The sequence below is a fragment of the Prosopis cineraria genome, unplaced genomic scaffold (genome assembly GCF_029017545.1).
Source record: "Prosopis cineraria cultivar Desert tree isolate PC_DT_omini unplaced genomic scaffold, ASM2901754v1 PC2012, whole genome shotgun sequence".
NCBI classification, from domain to species: Eukaryota; Viridiplantae; Streptophyta; class Magnoliopsida; order Fabales; family Fabaceae; genus Prosopis; species Prosopis cineraria.
In genome coordinates, this window is record NW_026557337.1 from 837 (window position 1) to 21894 (window position 21058).

Sequence of the window (21058 nt, forward strand, 5' to 3'; positions counted from 1 at the left end):
TACTCAAAGTCTTCATCCGTTGAAGAAAGAAGATGACGAAGAGGAGAGAAGCATAAGAAATAAAAAAGAAGAAAGAAGAAGGATGAAAAGGAAGAAAGAAATAGAGGAAAATACTCACCATTAAAAGAGTATTGCTGCAACACACTGGAAAAACAAAATCCAGCAGCATGAAGAAGTGAGAAAATTGAAGAGAGAAAATGAAACAAAAAAGGAAGGAAGACATGGGAGTCTAGCGAGTCAAAGAAGAATAAGTTCAAAGTTGCTGTTAGTTTTTGAGAAGAGAAAGAGAGTGTTGATTTGAAATTGGAAGGAAAATAGTTGGCAGAGGCAAACATTGAGAAGTGTTAGGGTGCCTGCAAACTTTTCTTTTTCCCACTAATACACCGCCCCTTCAGTCTTCACCTTCCTTGGGACCTGTCCTTTTATATTTTTAATTTTAATATTAGTAATTAGTAACAGTGTAACATAGTTAAAGTATTTAAAAGATTATTATTATTTATTAACATCCCTGTCTCTTAATTTCATAACTAACAAATTTTTATATTTTCAAGAATACTTTTTTTCTTATCTATTAGTTCTTTAGATTTTTTTATTTTTTTATGATTATTATTATTATTATTTTAAGCTATTATTAATTTATTTGTCATTTTCTTATGATTTTTTATTCAAATTCGATTATTTTAATCAATACTGGTCTGGCCCCGATTGAACCACTAACCCTTGAACCATTAGTTCGACTGATTCAATGACCGGTCCGATTTTCAATACCTTGACTGCAATTCATCACCTTCTTCTTGCTCCCTCATCAACATTTGAATTTAATTAGACAACCCAATAACCCAATTGATGAGATTATCAACTACTGCAATCTATTGTTCAATTCTGTCTAGCCTTGTTTCCATTGCTTTCTGAGTATTTTCTGGCCTCAGGTCTTCGCCATAAACCATCAAATGAAGGTGAAAAGAGAAAAGAGAAGAAAACAAAAGAAGGCCAAGGAATGCTTAGCTCTAGATACCACTAATACAGAATTGTAATTCTGTATGAAAGAGAAAATAGAGAAGAATAAGAGAGATTCAGAGAAATTGAGAGAGAGAAATAGAGAGACAAACAGATTCATCAAATAATATGCAAATCGTATTGATGACTAAGCATAGGATTTACAAATGAGATCACAAGTATTTATAAGCTTCTAATATGGCTCTCTCTCTTACAACTACCCTAACAGCTAGTTCCTAATAACTGACCAAGTCACAATTACAATTACATAATACACTTCCACTTTTTCAAATATTTAAATGAAAAAAATTACTTCAGTAAGCAGTAGAACACAAGTACCTCCCCCCCATAGCCCTCCATAACCTGAATTACGAAAGCCTGCTTCACACTATTTCATCTTTAGTAAACGATGTAGCATTCTAATTATAGTACTCGAGAAACCACTTTAATTATAATTCATGACTCATTGAAAGACATTTAAAAGTGAGACAAAGACAACTTGTAGAACATTCAACAAAGTAAGCCAAAAAAAAAAAGTCCAAAAGGTTTTGGGACTTACAGGCTCTGTCTCATTTGGAATTCCAAGCCGAGACTGCTCATTAGCAAGCAGGTGAACCAAGTGTTCTCGCTGATTAGAGACATTATCTTTCTGACAAAAACAAATGTCAATCATTAGGTGCAAGAGAAAAGGAGTGATTTTGCATTGATACTACCAATGCATCTGGTAGCTTCCTATCGGAACATGATCAAATGAATCAGACTATGACTTTCTTCCATTTATGTAAAAAGATCAATTATAAGAATAAAGATCAGAGAAGAGACAGTGACAACTGTGAAAAATCCCGCTCAAGTCTTCACATCCTAATTCAACTGATATCTTCAATAATTTCTCTACTCAAAAATCACCATACATGAGAATTTAAAATATTGATAGTAAAGAAAAGGGGCAGAGAAGTATAATAGGAAATTAAAAAGGAAAGAATGCAATTTGCTGTTTGCACAGACAAATTCAAGCATTAAAAGAAATTAGAAATATAAGACTTACAGGAAAAAAGAATATAGAAACGTCATGAAGAGAAAAGAAAACAAGTAGTTTATCGCAAAAAAGGGGGGGGAGAAGAAAACAAGATAGCAGTAAACTTTGAATATTAAATATGCAACAGTATATCCAATCTCCCTCCATATCTTAAAAGAGAGACCACGGTAAACTTATAAGAGCTGAACATCAAGATGAAGACATATATACAGAACATCTGAACAGACAAATAGACATCTTAATAAATGCAGGCATGCCCCTCCATCTGAATGCACCCCAAAAAAAAAATTGCAAATATCAAAAGATTTGGCCTCATTATTCCCGCTAAACCCTAAACAATTCAAGGTTTTAAAATTGAGATCCATCCCAATGAAAATATGCATGACAACTCACACATGCTGACCTGAAATCCAAATATACACTGCAAGAAATCAAGCATATCAGCATCTCTAGCAGCAGGAATTGGATGACTCCGAGGCAACTCTGGCAAACCCCTAAAGTACTTCAAAGCTGAAACTGCTGCTTGAACCTAAAAATAAATTTCTTAAAGTAAAAACCAGATAATAATGTATTAAATTTGAAGTCAAGTATCAGTCAATGTAATACAGTTAGATTAATTAGTTAGTTCAGTGATGGCTATAACGTTCATATAAGCATTTGGTTATGTAAACCATACTAGGCATGTCTATATACGCCAGAGTGCATAGAGCAATAACACAAGCTTATCTTCCTGATCACTCACTCTCCCTCGCCTCTAACTTTTATACTAAGAAAAATAACTCCCTAACCTCAAGCAAAGACATAATAGAGTTTTGTTAAGGATGGAGCATCTAAGGGAATAATGTTGTAAGCAATTAAGTCTTCTGTCATTGCAGAATCTGATTCCATTAGAGATTTCAGCTGCAACAAAAAGAAAAATACGTTAAGATAATTAATAACATTACCAAAAACTCAAACTTCACCAAATACCAAACATTATTATTGTTGGTCCAATACACATGCCTACTCTTATCAACCTTGAAAACATGTTAAGCTTACTCCCTATGAAGCATGGAGTACGGACACTAGTATGAACACATGAAAGGCAACATGATAAATTTCAAATCATATAAAACATCACACAAACATATTACACACCGGCTGAACCACTATAACCATAGTCAAAGAACTGAATCATGAAATTGTTCATTCTCCATCAAGTAGCCTAGTTCAACCTTGAAATGCTAAGAAAAAACCAAAAAGGAGAAAGAAGGATTAAGAGAAGAAAAAAAAAAAACATAGTTCATAGTTCATATAAAAGAAAATGATAAGCAGAGTCTCCAAAAGCATCGACACTTTTCTAAAGGTGGCATCACTTAAAGCAACTTTTTACACCATTAATTATTATTTTACGTTCTGTATAGGTAGCTCATAAACTGTAACACTTTATAAACTTACATATCTTTTACACACACAAACACATGCACATAAACATATATACTAAATTAGAGAGACTCTGAAGGTAACCCTTCCAGAAAGACAAGCAGTGCATCTCTTCAAATTATCACTGTAAAAAATGGAAGCTAACCTCTTCAGGAATTTCTGGGGACAACTGCTCAATCACCATGCCTAAAACCCTTAAACTAGCAAAAATTCTTTTTCGCTTCACTGTCTTCCGCTCCAACCTGTATTCAACAGCAAAGATTTTAAATGTCAAAAGGAATACGCACAACATAAAAGATGTGAATCAAGACATGCAAGAGACTTCAGGTGAAAAAGGAGTTAGCAAGTAACTGCATGGGAGGGAGCCACTTCAATCTAGGTGGTCAACGAAGCTGAATATGAGTGCTATAACACAAGCTACAACTCCTATACTTCATGGTCCATGATTATATTTTCCCAATCAAAATGATATTTTGCTTAATGGTCCTTCATGTTATTTTTATTTTATTTTATTTTTTTTTTTTGGCTATACTATCAATCAATTGCCCAGCTATCTAACCTATAGCATAAATGCTTGAAAACTCAATTATCGAACTTACTAATTCTTTGGCCCAAAAAAAGTTACTAATTCAACAGCATCACTTTTTTAAGTAAAAAAGAAAGGAGACTTATTGAAGAGAAAAATGGACAATATGAAGAAATATAGACTTAGAGGAAATAGGTCCTCTCCATGCAGAATTGAGAAAATAAATCACGTCCATTGCAGATTGCCCTATAGAACTTCTTACTTTGTGGGGTGCAATGATGTCTAAAGAGGCAGAGGAAGACAGAGAATGCACAAGCTCATCTAAATGGGCAACTTCTACTAATACACAAACATACTCGCTAAGGTTTCCACTGATGGCACCAGATTCCCGCAATTTCTTCTCTTCCTCCTGTAGCCTGTCTACATTATGCTTCTCCCTATAGCGCTTGTAGAACTCTTGTAATTTTGTAATGTCCTGACTTCTATCTATAGTTCCAACTTCTCTCTTAGCCAACTTTTGCTGAAATATGTTAATAAATGAGCGAGATAATATAAATTATAGCTGCCCAAAAGACATTGGAGTATAACTTTAATAAAGTGAGACAAAACTTGCATAAAGAAAATCAAAGAATATAAAATAACAACAATGACAATTGAAAAGGTCATACAGAACAGCAGGCTTGCCCTAGGACTTGTTATCACCTCTTCCCATGAACATTACAAATGAGTTTTACAAGTTAAATGAATACAGTAATTTGACAATGCTTAACCAAAACTTGGTGTTTATACGATAACAACAACAAGTGTTATCTCATTAAGTGAAGTCTACCACATGAATCGCATAATATCATTGCGTTCTATCAATGAATACTACTAAGATAAGATATATCACTCGCCAAAACTTGTGTATGTATTTTGATAAATTGATAAACACAACAGATCTTTTTCCAAAATATATACTGCAAGGTAAAGAAAAAATTCAAATTTGAACAAGAGAATCTGCAACCAAAGATCCAGTTAACATTCATTAACCAGCAATAATTTTAGGCCCTCTCGAACCTTGAACATCTTTCCCTTTCGCACAAGGCTACAGTTCAAAGTTGTGCTCAATGAAGAAGAATATACATCTTGGAAGTTTCACTTGAGGATCATACAAGCTCAGATGTGAACGAACAATAAACCCTGAAGCTTCTTCTTGACAGTGTTAAATTCCCCCCAATTAAAGATAGCATCAATTTGGAATTTTCACGTGTTTGGTTATTATGGTGGTAAATAATAATTTCATTCCCTTATTTCATCTCCCACCAGGGAAGTTTCTCTTCTCAAAAAAATCTGTTTAAAAACATGAAGCTCCTTCAAAAGACAAATCTATAATTTGAAGAATAGTACTCAATGGAATTAACATCCAAGAGCATCTGTATGAAGTACAAAATAGAGCAGAAAATGCAGCTCACTTATTTCTACATTACCAAGTGGCTACTTTCTAGTGTAATCAATTGTCTGGTGTCTTTAGTGATATTGGGTAAGTCCACGTGATTTAGGGTAGACTCTCCATATATAATTCAAACGTTTTGAATGAATAAAGGGGGTCAATCTTTGTGGCAATGTGCAACTTTTTTGCAATAATTTGGGATATTTGGCCAGACGTAATGCTCATAATTTCATTAGTGTTTATTGTCATTAGATGCCTTCTGGGCAAGGATTCTGTTTGAGGCTTCATACTGGTTATCGGTCCAGGGCCTGCTCAAGAGAGGGTGATGGGAAATTGAAGAAGACTTACTCTAGGCATAAGAGGAAATTCTATGTTATTTGCTACATCTTAGAACTTTCATCTATTTTTGTTTTCTCTTTCTTTTCTGATTATCATTTAGGCTATTTTCTTCTAATGTGCTCCCCATAAATAGCCACTAATAAAATGACAGTTTTTTTCCCAAGGCATTTGAACTAAACTATCAGTTTCTTCCCTGGACTTTCCCTACCTCCTTCCTTCCTCCCTCTTTCTCCTACCTCTTCTCCTTTTTTCCTTGGGACAACAATGCACAAATTCCAAGTTAAACTTAAGACTAATGAAATCAAACAATGCATAACGTACCTTAATAACAGACATCAAACCAGTCTTAAATTGCAAAACACCTCGGCCTTCACTGTTAGGGTCCAGATTTTGAGATAATGAATAAGCATGCTCACATACTGCGGGTAAATAAGGTATGTAAGATAAAGCACTGAGCAAAATGGGAATAAAATTTGAATCACTTGAAAAAACTAGAAGGCCAATGAAAAGAGAAATCAATTTACTAGTAGCAGAAATATTTGTGAAGTACAGTTTAACAAAAAAAGGGGGGGAATATGATGAAGTACAAGCACGGGTTCTATATATGAGATAACATGCATCCACATTTCAAATTCACATCAGTTTTCTTCGTATATTTAAATTATTTATCAATAAAGTCAAGGAAGGAAGTGCCAGATGGAAAGGTATGACAACAAATTAATAAAACAGAAACAAGATAACGAGCACAGTACATTTTATACAAATAAATCCAAAGCCCGAAGTTGACAATCAGTTTAGAAGCTCATTGTTCTACAAAAAATCTGAGTTTTGTATCATTTTCAACATCCGGAATTTTAAAATTGTAAATTCACCAAGAACACTTCCCTCAATCTCTCTCTTCTTGTTTTATTGATGCAACTTTCCATGCTCAAATAACCAATCCTTGAATATCACTAAAACAAAATGTTGCAAAAAGCGCGGTAATATAAACCAAGCAGTTAAAACGTACAGATTCTGGAGACATTAGGATCTTCGTCTTGAATTTCATCTGCAACTCTCAATATCTCATCAATATCTCTGTTTTTGGCGAGTGCAGATGGTACGTTTCCAGCAATTCCAGCAACGGGCCGTCCAAATGCATCATCACCAATCCTTTCCCTCCTCAGTGTGGCTCGGACTAATCTCTCCCACAGTGCCTCAACTCGAGACATGTTCTACAGACAGTAAATGAAAAATTAAATTAAAATTAATAAAACGGAATGGAAAATCGCAAACTTAATAATTAAGTTTAAACAACGTAGTAGACCAAAAGTATAAACAACGTAGTTTAACTTCAACCTCAGCATCCAGTATCAAATTAGTAAGACTAGTACCCACCGCGAGTCCAATCGAATTTACCGATTTTCGACATTGTTCAGCAAGTTTAGCGTATAAAAAACTAAAACATAGAAATGCCAAAGCCAACTACGACTGTACTCAACTGGAAACCAGCAAACGTACATAGAAAAGCAGTTAAGAAAAAAAAAAAATAGTACGTGGAAGATCAAATGATTCAGACAGGAAAGAACTTGCAAGACTTAAGGAAAAAGGATTTTTTTTCCATCCAAATTTTTCTCGTGAACCAAGCGGAGGCGACAGGAAAAGAAAGGCCGGAGAACGAAAATGGCGAACCTCATAAGCCCTAGGACCGAGTTCAGAAGGAGCTGAATCGGTCTCGGACACCGCAAAAGCGGTCTTTTTTTTTGAAAAAGCAGATGAATGCAGATGTGAAAATGAGACAGGAAGAGAGCGTGGATTTTCGTGGGGAAAAATAAAGAAGTACTATCTGTGAGTGAAAAAATTGGCAGAAACGTATTGCACCTGAAAAGAGAAGAAAGGTATTCACCGGCTACAACCGGTCGACCACGGCAATTTACGGATGGGCTGGGCTCAGGCACAGGTCTTTGACGCGGACAAGTAAAGCAAGGAAGGAGAAAATTAACGCCAGATCGGATGAAGAGAATGAAAGGGAGCCACGTGAAAAGCCCACGGTTAGTGTTGGCGCCGGTCTTGAGCTCGGATTTTTCTATTACCACCACCAACCACTAAGCAACGAATTTTCGATCCACGTTGATGTAGGATGTATGTTTGTACTCAACTGAGATTTCGTTTCGACGCATTGATATTTGTCAGATATTAGTCAGTTAAATGATCATGTTATTTTGCAAAAATATCAAAATATTATTTCTAATCTCAAATCTCAGCCCGGGCAATGTGGTTCTTCGTCTGTGATGTTTGACCGGCGTTGTTATATAATATTCTGATTACTTTATTATATATTTTAAAAGTTAATTTTCGTATGAATCAAAACTTAACCTTTTCTACGTTTTACCCTGTATTGACGAGTGTTACGCAACAGTGATTGGTGAATTTTTAAGACGCGAGCCCGTGATTGGAATTTGATAATTTTGCATTTTCCATTGAAGGCACTGCGTGAAGAGAAGAGCCCATGCTGCATTCAGCGAAAGTTTTGCAGAATTTACAATTTTCGCTGTAGATTGACGCGTGGTCTGGACTTAAGGATTAAGAAATCTTCCTTTTTTCCACCAACGAAAGGATTAAGAAATCGTGTAGTGAACTACTAATACTTTTACAAAGTTTTGCTTTTCTCGATTCTTTTTCACTTGTACGAGGCGGTGCTACAGTTCAATTCAATAATAATTGGGAGATGATAATAAAGTACTCCCGGAATATATTCCTTTAGACAGTGATGAGGATGTCGAACAGCAAAGACAATGACTTCCTCCTTCGCATGACCTTGACAAAAGTGGAAGCCCAAATTGCAAACAATCACAAGGATGTCAAACAGGGGTCCGTCTTCGGTGCTGCTCATCCATCAAGTAAAATCTGGGCCATCCAGCCCAGATTTTTTTAATTTTAAATTTAAATTTAAATTTAATTTTTTATAAATAAGGTCATCATTATCAATTTGGATGGTATTGATTTAATTTAGGTGTTCTAATTTAATATTATAACTTTTTAAATTAATTATCTACATGTATTCTGGATACTTCATATTCGATATTAAATGTTTATTTGCAAGTCTAAATTTAATGTTTTTATTTGTTATTTTGATGAATACAATATTAAAAATAAAATATATAATCTTTTAATTATAACTTTTTAAAAATATTTTTTAAAAAAATTACAAGTGAAAAATTTTAAATTTAGACTGTACAAAATACATTTGGATAGTCAATATATAAAAATATAAAAAATTAATATTAAATAAACCCTCCAGATTAAATATGGACTAAATTAGTCAAAAACTATTTATTAGAACTTTTTTATAATTTTTACTTCCTCTGTTAAAAAATGTAAGACATTTTTAACTGAATCTTATCCCTCAATAAAGTAGTTACCTACTTTCAAACTAACCCTATCTTTTCATATTTATTCCTATTAACACCTTACAGTAAATATAAAGTCACTATTAATATGGGCACTTTTGAAAAAAAGATAATGATTACACCTCGAAAGACTAAAAATACCTTATATTTTTAAATATCTAACTCCTCAAAAAATGCATTATATTTTGAATGGAGGGATTATAAATTTTATTTTTAAAAAATATAAAATAAAAATATTAATTATTTTTTAAATCTTAGTCCAGATTGCATCACCCTAACGAGCACCTAAGATGGTTCTTGTCAAATAGCGATTACTTGACAAGGATGATAGATGATAGTGATCATGCTATCTTAAGACTCTAAAATTGTTTACATATATTTTGTATGACCAATCATTATTTTTTTCATTAAATATTAATATTAATTATATATTTTTATTTGAAAATGAAAGTTTTATTTAAGGAAGTATTTGGTTGGAGGGGAGGAATTTTGCCCCCTCTCCTTTTTTTTGTTTGAAAAATTGGAGGAGATGAGAGGGAAAAAATTTTCCCTCCCCTCCAAATGGGAGAGGGATTTTTCATCCTCTTTTTTTTCAATTTTTTTGGATAGAAAAATTGGAGGAGATGAGAGGGAAAAAAAATTTCCTCCCCTCCAAATTGGAGAAATTGGGAGGGGAGGGGTAAAATTTTTCATATCCTGACCAATATACCTTTTATGATGAATTTAAAAAATGCAAATACACTTCTCCAATATAACAATATTGATAAAATGAAGGTAAGATTGTTCATATTTAATTATTTTTCCTTTCTTTCCCTCTTAAGCCAAATAAAGTTACATCAAACCCCTCTCCTCCCCTCCATTAAAAGTCCTTCCTCTTTCCTCCCCTCTCCTTGAACCAAACACACTCAAAAAAGTAAAAAAATTTAATTATGATTTTAAATATCGGCCATGTCATATGTGTTTGTTCTTCTTTTACCTTTTTGTTTGAAATTGTAATTGTTTTAATTTTTTTTATAGGATTTGAAGAATTAAAAATGTTAAATTAGAAAATTTGAATATGATTTTAGTAAATTGAAAAAATAATATAAAAACAGATGAATGATAATATGCTAGGTCTCTTAAATAATTTTTGTCTTAAGTCCCAAAACTTAATCACACAGCCTTGACGGTGATGAATCCTGCTCAAACCTCTGATTTTTCAATTATCCATTGGAAGCAACTGTGTGTTCCTCCAAATGACAACACACTCCAAAATGAAACCCACAAAGTTTGCAATATCCATGGCCGAAGCTTATGAGTCTCTGGATTTCTACAATGGTCGCCTTCTATGGTGAGGTATGGGTCCTTGATTTCTTTAGCTAGTTATTCAAAAAGGGGTGATTTTGAGTTTCATTTTATCGATCTTCAACTTTGCCTGTATTTTATGCCACCCAAAATGAAAAAAATGATATAGTCATCAAAATTAGGATGTACAGTTCACCTAATCCAAGTGGATTCGCCTTTAGATAATAATAGAATAAGACTTTAAATAGTTCAAGATCCTACATAATCATTGGTGACATAGTATATTTCCTTGTCCACTAGGTTTCTTAAATTGTGACTTGGCTATTCCAAGGGATTAAATTTCAAGCGATCAACCATCAACAATTTAATATTTTTTAATTTGTGAATTTATTTTTTCATTGGAATTGAATATATAATAATTTATGAAGTTATTTTAGCTTTTATAATTGAATATTTTATAATTTATCATCCAATTATCCTTTTAAAGAAATTAATATTTTTATTTATCAATTTATTTTATATTCTTAAATTTTGCTTTTAAAAATGTGTTATCTTAAGTTTAATATTTTTCCTAAAAATATCAAATGAGTCACAGATATATATACAACAAAATTTATGACTATTTTTATTATTATACATCTCAACTTCCTTTTGAATCAAATTATCAAAATAAATTTTAATTTGTTCAACTGGTTTTTGAAAAAATATTCAAATATAAATTACATTAAAGTCACATGCCTTTTTCATAACTTTAGTTTGCCAACACACATAATACATACAATTTTTTAAAATATTACAATCTAATAATTTATTAGTGACATGAGCTGCAATGGTCAATTTTACGACAAATAATCGATTTCACTCCACTCAAATTCACATAATTGCTTTCTATAAATTACATGTGTTTCTTTTTATAATTCTATATGACGATAGATACTTGTAATGGGCGTTTTTTTCACCTATAAATGTCTACTATGTTTAGATGCTTACTAGTTATAAGGGTTGGGTTAAGTTAAAAAAATGGCCCATAAAAATGAGTTTTTTTTTTACCTGAATCATATAGCCCACGAATCATATAGACTAACCCTAATGGGTTAGGAGCACATTCGATGCTTATCACCTTTGAAATAATCTAGATTGTCTAGATTTAATATACACAATTACATGCTCCAAATCTAAATGCATTTTTTAAAAAACAAAAAAATTATAAAATTTAATAAATTTAGTGGTTACCAATTTGTACAGTTCATATTTAATCAAGTCGGTCTGAATTTTATATTATTTTTTATAATTTTTATACATTGACTATATAGATTTACTTTAAATTATTTTGAATTTAACAGTATAATAAATTAAAGGTTTTGAATCTCAACGTTATAGAGTAAATATGTATGGTCAATTCATAAAAATTATTAAAAATTTAATATTAAATTGGGACTGATAAATATGAACTATATATATTGGTAATCAATAGATTTATTCAAAATTCTATAAATGTTTATTTAAAAAATACAAAAAAATAAAAAAAATACTTAAATCTAGACAATTGAGATTAAATCTAGATGATCTTGATTATTTCAGGGGTGACGAGCACCAAGAACTCATGACCCCTAATGAGCATCGAATGTACTCCCTTGATAGGCTAGGATTTTCCTGTTTAACCCATATTATCCTTAAAAAATTTAATAAAAGGGAAAATTTTATGGCTATAGACTATATTGGACATTATTTATTTAATTGGATCAATTCATACATTTTGCATGACATTATAGATTAACATTTTGGTATATATAGAATAAATCATAAGGGAATATTAAATTAGAACTTATCATTTAGATGTACTTTTTTAAAATTCATAAAAAAATAAGTTAAAAAATAAATGGGTTGGCTAAAGGGCTAGGTTAAGTTAGGATTTTTCCAACCCATATAAAAATGAGTTGAACCCAACTTAACTCATATTTTCGCCAACCTATATGGGCTAACTCATATGATTCGAGTGGCTTGTATTTTCAACTCTACTTACATGCTACATTTTGCACAGCAAGTACTCCTTTCGGATCTATTTGTTGGACATTTTTTAGAGGTAATTTTTGGTCAAAAATATAAGACACCTTGTAATAATTAAATTACATTTTTCAATTTTACCATTTATTGATTAGCATGAAAGTATTTAATATACTTATATCATGATTTAAAGTTAAGAATAAAAATGAAAGTATATTTCATTATTTTATGATATCAAGAAAAAAAAACTAACTTTTCTTAAAAATGTATTACAATGAGGACCAAATGTAACATCCCAAAAATCTAAAACCCAAATTAACCAAGTTGAACAACTTTGAATTAGTGATTGAGAATAATTTGATAAATTAGTATGATGTGTGGTATAAGAGGGTTAAGAGGGCTAATGGTTTGTGGTTATAGCCTTAAGATTGGGTCTAGAATGAAAATAAGCCACCTAAGCCTTTAAATAGGAAGAAAATAGGAGGAAGAAGTTTCTATATCACGTGCTGCGGAATGTGTGGTGTGACATAAAGGCTAGAGTAAGGGAAATGAGCTCTTTGTACCATATACCATGGCACAAGGAATGCAAGCCGCGATGCTTGTTCTTTTTATGCCACATGCCGCAACACAGATAGCATGTACCATAGAGTATTGCTAGAATTTTGAATATATCATATGCAAACCTGAAACGAAGATGAGAAGAAAAGAGAGAGTATGAATGAGAAGGAGAAGAGCATAATAAGAGCACTGCTAGGACACAAGTTGGGACTCAATTAAAGGGTTTGAAGCTTTCAACTCTTATTAGTAAATTTTCTAAGTCTGAATCCTCCTTTCTCTTTCATTTTTCTTGAGCTTGGAAGTTAGGATTCACTAGAAGAGTGAATTTTTAGATTTATGAAGCTATAGTTCCAAACTCATTGACTTAAATAGAGTTAACAGGAGTTGATTAAATTATTTGAACCTAACATTTATGGCTCTATGAGTTTTGATAGTTGTAAAGTAATAAATATCTGAAAATTAGCATTTATGGGTTTGTTGGAAATGTTTAATGGCTATTAATGATAGTTAGATGATGTATTGGAACCACTATGAGTTAAAGAGAGTCAATAAACCCTACAAGCATCCTTGTATGTGAGAAATTAGAGTTTTAGAATTTTGGAGGTGTTGAGTTAGATATTTAAAATTATCTTGATGAGGATATTGGTGATTGTTGACGTGGTTAATATAGATCAATCATAATTTGGCACCATTCGAGCTTTGAATGGCTTTGGAAGGGTTGTTTGAGAGATAAACATTTAACCTCTCAAAAATTTGAGGTAATCGGGAAAAATCTTTTTTATACTTTTGTGTGTTAACTAGTTATATTGAAATATGAGAAATCATTCAATGTAAATGTGGCATGTGTTATGAGTTAAATATGGTAGTACAATGAATAATAGTTAATGTGGCAATTTGCAAGGTGTGAAATGATAGGGATATGAATATATGTGCATGTGCTACGAGTAATCAGAGAGAATTATTAAATTAAGTTTCATGATGATATGATAACGTGTGAATATATGACAAAGGGGTGTTCTATGATGAATTGTGATATGAAGTTCATTGATCCCTTATGATGTGAATATGATGATCATACATGATATAAGTGCGATGATGATGTTAAGTACGCTTGTGCATTTGTGTGTCATGGTATATTGCACTAGTGCAATCCATGATTATGTGATGTGAGAGTTCACCTAAGAAGAAAAATAGTGAATTAAAATTTATGTGATAAGGCTGCTATACTTCTTTGAAATATGAGAAATCATTCAATTGAAAATATGGTACTCTAAAGAAGTTGACATTCTAGCCAAAAGGCCGAGCAGGGTAAGAAAACAGAATCTTCTTGAAAATGTCTATGAGGAACATTTGGATTCCAGAACTTGCATGTTTGTTGTATACTACAAAATTGGCTCACTGAAGGAGTTGAGCCTCCATTTGTCCCTTCTATCAACATTCCATCAATCTCTGTCATGGGATGCCAGCAACGAAGTTCACTCGGTCATGCTTCAGAGCTTTCTAGTCCCATTGATTCATTCTCACCTCAACCAACAGTCAGCAAAAGACTCTATCATTCTGTCTTTGGTAGCTTGAATAAACTGGGAATTAATGACCATGAAGATAGTGAGGAGGGGAATGACATAGATACTTGCATCAGAGGCTGTTATGGTTCAGCTGCTATTGAGCAAACATCTACACATGTATTTGAAAGAGTGAAATTCACTGATCAAGATGTCAAAGAAGACTCCACTAAAAATGTGCCAGTTGTTTCATTGCATCCTGTAAGTTGTTTGCTATCTTAAACCCAAAAAAAAAAAAAAACAGAAAAAAAAAGTCTCGTGCTTGGGGCGGTATTGCTATAGCTGTTTTCTCTTTCAATGATTAGGTTGGACCGTTTACCTACAACAACAAACATATAAAACAGAAAACAAATGATCTATCTCGTTTGAAAATTGCGTTAAAAGTTTTTTCCTGTAGCCAGAATGCTATGTTTTGTTACTAGCAGTTTATAGAATTGTAATAGATTTGGAATATATGAATTGTGGTAATGCGGAATGATTGAAATCTTAGCAGAGGCATTAGGTGTTTTAATTAGTTCAAATCCCTTCTGTATTATGTACTCCATCATTTCATTCTCCTCGCTCTCTCTCAATTACATTTGGTAATGACAGCAGGTTTTATATAAATTTGTATATGAAACAGTCTATCTGGTCATCCACTTGGAATAATCAGCTTTATTCTCATGGCTCTACATCTTTACAATGGTTTTGAAAAAAAAAAAAATTGTGGACTTGTAAATTGGGACTGTTGCAGATTGAGGAATTGATCTTGGTGAATTGCTTATTGGAAATCTCACTTGTTTTTGAAAACAATAACATCATTCTCGAAGTCATATTGATAAGTTTTCATGTCTTCTTTTGCTTTACATCTCACATAACTTAAGGTTGTCATATAACATCTTTGAAGCAGAAAGGAATCTCTGAGACAGATGAAGAACAAAAGAGAGAAAGATATCATTGTGATGCCATTTGCACTCTTTTATACCCTTACAAACTAATATAAAAAACCACTTTCTAGACATTGAAGAAAAATAATTTAGTTTTGGAAAGGTAACCATATCTAATGTAATTTTGTCTATTAAACAATGATTGATGGTGCATTCTGTTATTTATTTCTGATGACCTTTTCTGATCCATAATCTTTTAAATGCAGCCAATCAAGAGAAGCTCTTCTCTTGAAGGTGAGAAAAATATGTCTTTTTCTAATTAAACTTCCTTTAGATAGCGTATTTTGTTTTAGGATTTCTCATGATTGAGGTAATTGGACTACATACATTTTTATATAGGATTATCTTTTCCAACCATTCCACAAGAATTTCTTTGCCCTCTTACTGGAAAATTATTGGAGGAACCAGTCACCATAGAGACTGGACAAACCTTTGAACGTGAAGCCCTCAAGTCATGGTTCCGAAAGGGACACAGAACATGTCCTGTAACAGAGTTACTTTAGCTTTTGTAGCTACGCCACTAGCAAACATTGTCTTGAAGCGACTGACTCATAATTGGAAGTCAGAACCATTAAATGAGCTCTTGGATTCCGCTTCTCCTATCTCAAAACATTCAAGAGAGACAAAGCAAAAAGATAGGGATGAGATTATTACTTTCAAATTAGAGAGTCTGTTCACCGTGCTAAACAAAGAGGACAAAGTAACTTATGCGAAGCATCTCATATCCTTTGGGGCTTTAGAATTTCTGCTTAGGAGGTTTGAATTGGGAAATTTGGAAGAGAAAACACATGTGGGGGCACTCTTGCTAAATTTTGTTGGAGCAGACTCTTGTTGCATATATCAGATAGCAAGAGATACTGATAGAAGATTTCTTCTTGATCTTATTCACCACAAGGAGGTTACACCAAGAACTAACGCAATATTATCACTTACCAAACTTTTAGCATTAAAAAGGTGAGCGTTGTCAAGATTGTATTTGATGTTGCCATTGCTTCTGTGTTGTTTTCTGATTTATTGCAGCTTATTGGTCACATTATTTTTTTACAGATAGTAATCACGTTGAACCGGCCCTCATTACGTGCTACTGGTGATGGCAAGCAATTCTTGGCCTATTGTTTAAAAGTAAAAATAAAGGATATAACGGTTAACCAGGAGCAGTTCTTATATAGCTAGAGTATTGTAAAAGCAGACAAAAATGACTTGGATAATAACATGGAAGAAGAAATGTGGTCGCATTTTTTGGTGTTTAGTTTTTCAATAAATTACAACATACAGCTAAAAGTTGGTAAAGTTCTCTGGTTTGGAAGCTTGGTATTCACCAATATCTACATGTTGTACATGTTGTCTTCTACTTTTCATAATTACCATTTCAAAATAATTTTATTATCTCCTTGTTTTCTTCAGTCTATCTGATGCTTTGAATTGGAATTTTTCTTTATAGCTGGGTTTATACTCATATTAGCATTATTTTACCTTTTCATGCTCTGCTGGTTAAATAACACGTATTTGACCTAGAAAAACATGGATTGTAGTCTTTCTCTTCGAGATATTAACATTACCTTTGTAATGCATCATTTGTTTTCTTAGGAGGTAAGTTTTGCTTTGAGTTTAAATGACTTGATTTATTTTGTTATGACTCCCTTAGCAATAAACTTCTCCATCTTTGGACTTCCAGCTATACAAGGGAGTGACTTGAACTATATTTATTGTGATATGATGCCCTGCGTAATTGTACTTTTAAGAATGATAATTGTCTAGCCCTCTTCTTAATTGTTGAGTGGTTGACTTATTTAATTTGCAGAAGAAAGGATGCTACTTCATTCTTGAGTCACTTGGAGGGTGAGGATATATCTACTACAATGCATGTTCTGCTCATTTACCTCAAGAATTCTCCACCACATCACATGCCTCTAATTGCTGTCCTTTTGTTGCACTTTGATCTACTGGTACGCTCCAATAGTCTTGATTTTTTTTTTTCAAACATGGTTTCGTCATCTCACTCACTCAAAGCATTTGTTATGCATTTTTTTGGGAATGGTAATATTTCACTTCAGGCCGAGTCTCAAAATTATGGCTCATACAGAGAGCAGGCTGTGAATTCCATTTCAATGGCTCTTCATGCCAGCTTAAATGAGGAGAAAGTCCGAGAAAACTGTTGTAGAGCTCTTCTTTTCTTGGCCGGGCATTTTTCTTCCACTGGCAAGGTACTGACCAGGAGTAGCATTTTAAAAGAAGTGGGATATATAATCAATAGCTCAGAAGTTGACACTTCTGATCATGAGGAAGAAATTTATCATGGGATGGATCCATTTCGTTTGTGAGTTTCCTCTCTTACATTACTTCGTCATCTCTTATGGTCTTCTCTGTATTGTATCAAGATTGATGAAACATAATGCTTCCTTGAATTTTTCATCAAATGCGGATAACTGCTGCTAATATTCCAATTGTACAACCTAATTATTTGTTTTTTCCTGTAACATGGTTAAACTAGAGAGCAATTTTGGAAAGTCTGGAATTTGGGAGCAAGTTTTTTTTTTTTTTTAATTAATGTACTGATGAACTATAATTTTATGTCCTTATTCTTTAGTCTCTTCCGTATGGAAGTTCAGTTATCACTTCCAGCACGAACCCTTTCAATTATTATGGATGAATGATACCATACATCTGGCAATAGCAAATCGAGACTCCTACTAGAATTATCAATGTGAAGCAAATCCAGAACAATTCTTTGATGTTATCATGTAGCTGTTTTTTCTTACACAAGTTACTTGATCTCACCTGCCTGATATTCTAACTAAATTATGGGAAAGGGAAGAAGAAAAGGTCAAAGAGTGGTTGGTGAACTTGTTAGAGCCAATGTGATGGAGAGAGTCCATTTTTGAATTCTATTTCTAAATATTTGAACACCCAGATTTGGTCAGCGTGTGTTTAATAACTGCTGCTTGGTTGAGCTCCTCGCTTTTTATGCAATGTAATGCTGGATTACATCTTGCTGCTTCCTTAGCCGTCATCTCTGAGATAAAAGAAGTCCTGGAAAATGGGGAACTTGAACTCAAGGCTCTTGCTTCTATGTGCTTGCTTAATTTAGCAAAATATCAGGTTTAACACCTTTCCCTTCAGTTTAATTCATAATATAGCTATTATTGGAACATAGTCTGGAATAAAGATTTAACATGATGATGAATAGATGCGGGTTTTATTCTGTTTTTGTTAAAATATGATATGACTTGTTTATTTCAGAATGCAGAACACTTTTGATGACAATGGCAGAAGATATTGATGGTCCTCTTCAGAAACTACTTGATGTGACATGGACTCCAAAGCAGCTGCATGCAATTTTATCTGGCGTGGATTTGTAACATTGTTGGAAAATGTAAATGCATGCTACCTCTGAAAAGTGATAACCCCCTGGTATTCTCAACATTGTAGATCCCTGTCTGCCTACAGAGTTGTTTCATAGACGCTGGTTATTTGTATAAATCAGACGAATAAACCATTGGGGAAAAATCAGACCCTAGGTTTTGGGCCATTGACTATACCCGAAGAGTTTTTCTAAGGCTGGGTTGTATTTTTCATTGACGGAGAACTTCTTAGACAAATTATATTTCGGCGTCCTTGCATACGCCAGGCCTTGGGTCATGCTGTACATTTGATCACGTTCCAGGTTAACAATTGACAGATTGACAAGGTCTTGACAATTAAGATTGGCAATATTTCAGGCTTCTTGTGTTTTCATCATAGGATTTAGAAAAACTGTGTTACTGTTTGATAATGTTGGCGATTTTATAAACAATATAATCCACTTTGGGGACAAAATACCATTTACGTAGTTGTCCTTGTCCATGTTGTTGTACTTTTTTTACTTCGCTTTTCAGCTTCTAATTTATCATGAAATAAGAGACAAATTTACAGTGTTTAGAACACAGTTTGAGAAGATTATGGATGAAGTTCATAAAAGCAGTAAACATCCGCCAACCAAACGAAACAGACACTGCAGTAGACCCTAATGCAAAACAAGAAAAACAGTAAATACTTAATAGATCCAATCCATGGCGCACATATACTTGACTTAAAAATCGGCAGGTTCTTCCTTGATTAGGACTTTAGATAATACTCCATCACGTTTAGCTTCTGCCTCGGTCATGTTCACAGGCTGGGGCTGAGCAAATGCTTTTGTAGGAAGAAGTGTTATTCCCTCCCTCGAGTGATGAAGGCGGAGATTTCTTTTTCTGATTTTTGCCATAAGCCTCCTCCCCCTCTGAGCTTTAGTTTCATATTTGTAATGAGAGCTCACGTGAGCTGCAAATTTCTGTGAGGTTGAAAACTTTCCAAAACACCTCGGGCACGTGTATGGCCCATATTTCTTACAAGGAAGACTATGAGTTATACCATCACCCTTGTCAACATCATTATCATATTCATTCTCATTATTTGTTCTAGAAGGATAATAAACACTCACAGGAGTAGGAGCAAGAGCAAGAGCAAGAGCTCCACTATAATTGCATCTGCTTTGATTATCATGTGAGCATGCTTCTTCATCAAGCTCTGTTATGGTGAGTCTCGCTCCACGTTGCCGCGAGTTATTAAGATTAATTTGAGAATGAATCTGACAACTGAAACCAGGGCCTGATCTCGTGTAGATGGCTTCTTCCTGGCTGGTGAGCATACGGCGTCCGGTGGAGAAAACAGATATAAGACGACCTCTTAGAATCTCTCGCGCGGCCAGAAGCCTTGCTGAATGAGAAAACTGGTAATTTCTCGCAAATTTTCTCCTCCTCTCTATCATATTCAATGGTTCACCTCTAATTTTGAAGCTTGGCACAAGAGAAAGGCTTCTGTTTTGATGGTTTCTGCTTGAAGCAGGAAAGCCAAGCTCTAACCTGTCAGAATAATTGGGAGACATCCCATTATTCATGAATGGGTCATGGTGATTGAAGTTCGGAACGAGAGGGATTCTTCTGTTTATATGGTTGCTGCTTGAAACAGAAAAGCCAAGCTTTTGCTGGTTACAATAGTTGGAAGAGACCCCAGCATTCATGACTGTTTCATAGTCATTGAAGCTTGGAACAAGAGAGAGGGTTCTGTGTCTATGATTGCTGCTTGAAACAGAAAAGCCAAGCTCCTGTTGGTTAGAAGAATAATTGGAAGAGATTTCATTGTTCATGACTCTTTCACAATCATTGAAGCTTGGAACCAGAGAGAGACTTCTGTTTATACCATTGGAGTGATTGGAAGTGACCCCATTGATGACTTGTTGATCACCTCCATTGAAGCTAGGCACGAGAGAGAGGCTTCCGTTTGACTGGTTGGAGTGACTGAAAGAAGCCCTATTGTTCATGACTTGTTGATCACCTCCATTAAAGTGAGGCACAAGAGAAAGGAACATGTTTCTGTGGGCGTTAACGTTGGTGGCAATCGTAAAGCCAGGCTCTTGCTGGTTGGAGTAATTGGAAGAGACCCTATTATTGTTCATGACAGTCTCACGTCCTCCATGGTTTCTGTAGTTGTTGGAGGAAATAGTGAAGCCGAGTTGCTTCTGGTTGTTGGAGCTGGAAGAGATGACGAGGGGCATGGCCATTATTGC

General features: G+C 33.8%; 2 protein-coding genes and 1 pseudogene across 2 annotated transcripts; 1 reads left to right on the forward strand and 2 right to left on the reverse strand.

Moving 5' to 3' along the window:
• Window positions 1–1539: 1539 nt before the first annotated feature.
• LOC129301280 (callose synthase 9-like) lies at window positions 1540–7570 on the reverse strand. The gene is made up of 8 exons (XM_054939856.1): window positions 7423–7570; window positions 6761–6965; window positions 6073–6170; window positions 4337–4500; window positions 3600–3696; window positions 2821–2932; window positions 2436–2561; window positions 1540–1645 (listed from the first exon to the last, which is right to left on the reverse strand). Exons 2-6 carry the CDS (start codon window positions 6960–6962, stop codon window positions 2822–2824), a joined length of 672 nt encoding a protein of 223 aa, XP_054795831.1. The 5' UTR covers window positions 6963–6965; window positions 7423–7570; the 3' UTR covers window positions 1540–1645; window positions 2436–2561; window position 2821.
• Window positions 7571–14440: 6870 nt separating this feature from the next.
• Window positions 14441–18833, forward strand: LOC129301281 (putative E3 ubiquitin-protein ligase LIN; annotated as a pseudogene).
• Window positions 18834–19481: 648 nt separating this feature from the next.
• On the reverse strand, window positions 19482–20552 carry LOC129301279 (uncharacterized). The gene has a single exon (XM_054939855.1). The coding sequence runs from the start codon at window positions 20510–20512 to the stop codon at window positions 19544–19546; it is 969 nt and encodes a 322-aa protein (XP_054795830.1). The 5' UTR covers window positions 20513–20552; the 3' UTR covers window positions 19482–19543.
• Window positions 20553–21058: the final 506 nt, after the last annotated feature.

Coding starts and splice junctions, on each gene's coding strand:
- LOC129301280 (XM_054939856.1), bottom strand. CDS start 6,962: ATGTCTCGAGTTGAGGCACTGTGGGAGAGATTAGTCCGAGCCACACTG. Junction 4,501..6,072: donor GTTTGATGTCTGTTATTAAG/GTACGTTATGCA, acceptor AACATATTTCAG/CAAAAGTTGGCTAAGAGAGA. Junction 2,933..3,599: donor CCCCAGAAATTCCTGAAGAG/GTTAGCTTCCAT, acceptor TTTTTGTTGCAG/CTGAAATCTCTAATGGAATC.
- LOC129301279 (XM_054939855.1), bottom strand. CDS start 20,512: ATGAATGCTGGGGTCTCTTCCAACTATTGTAACCAGCAAAAGCTTGGC.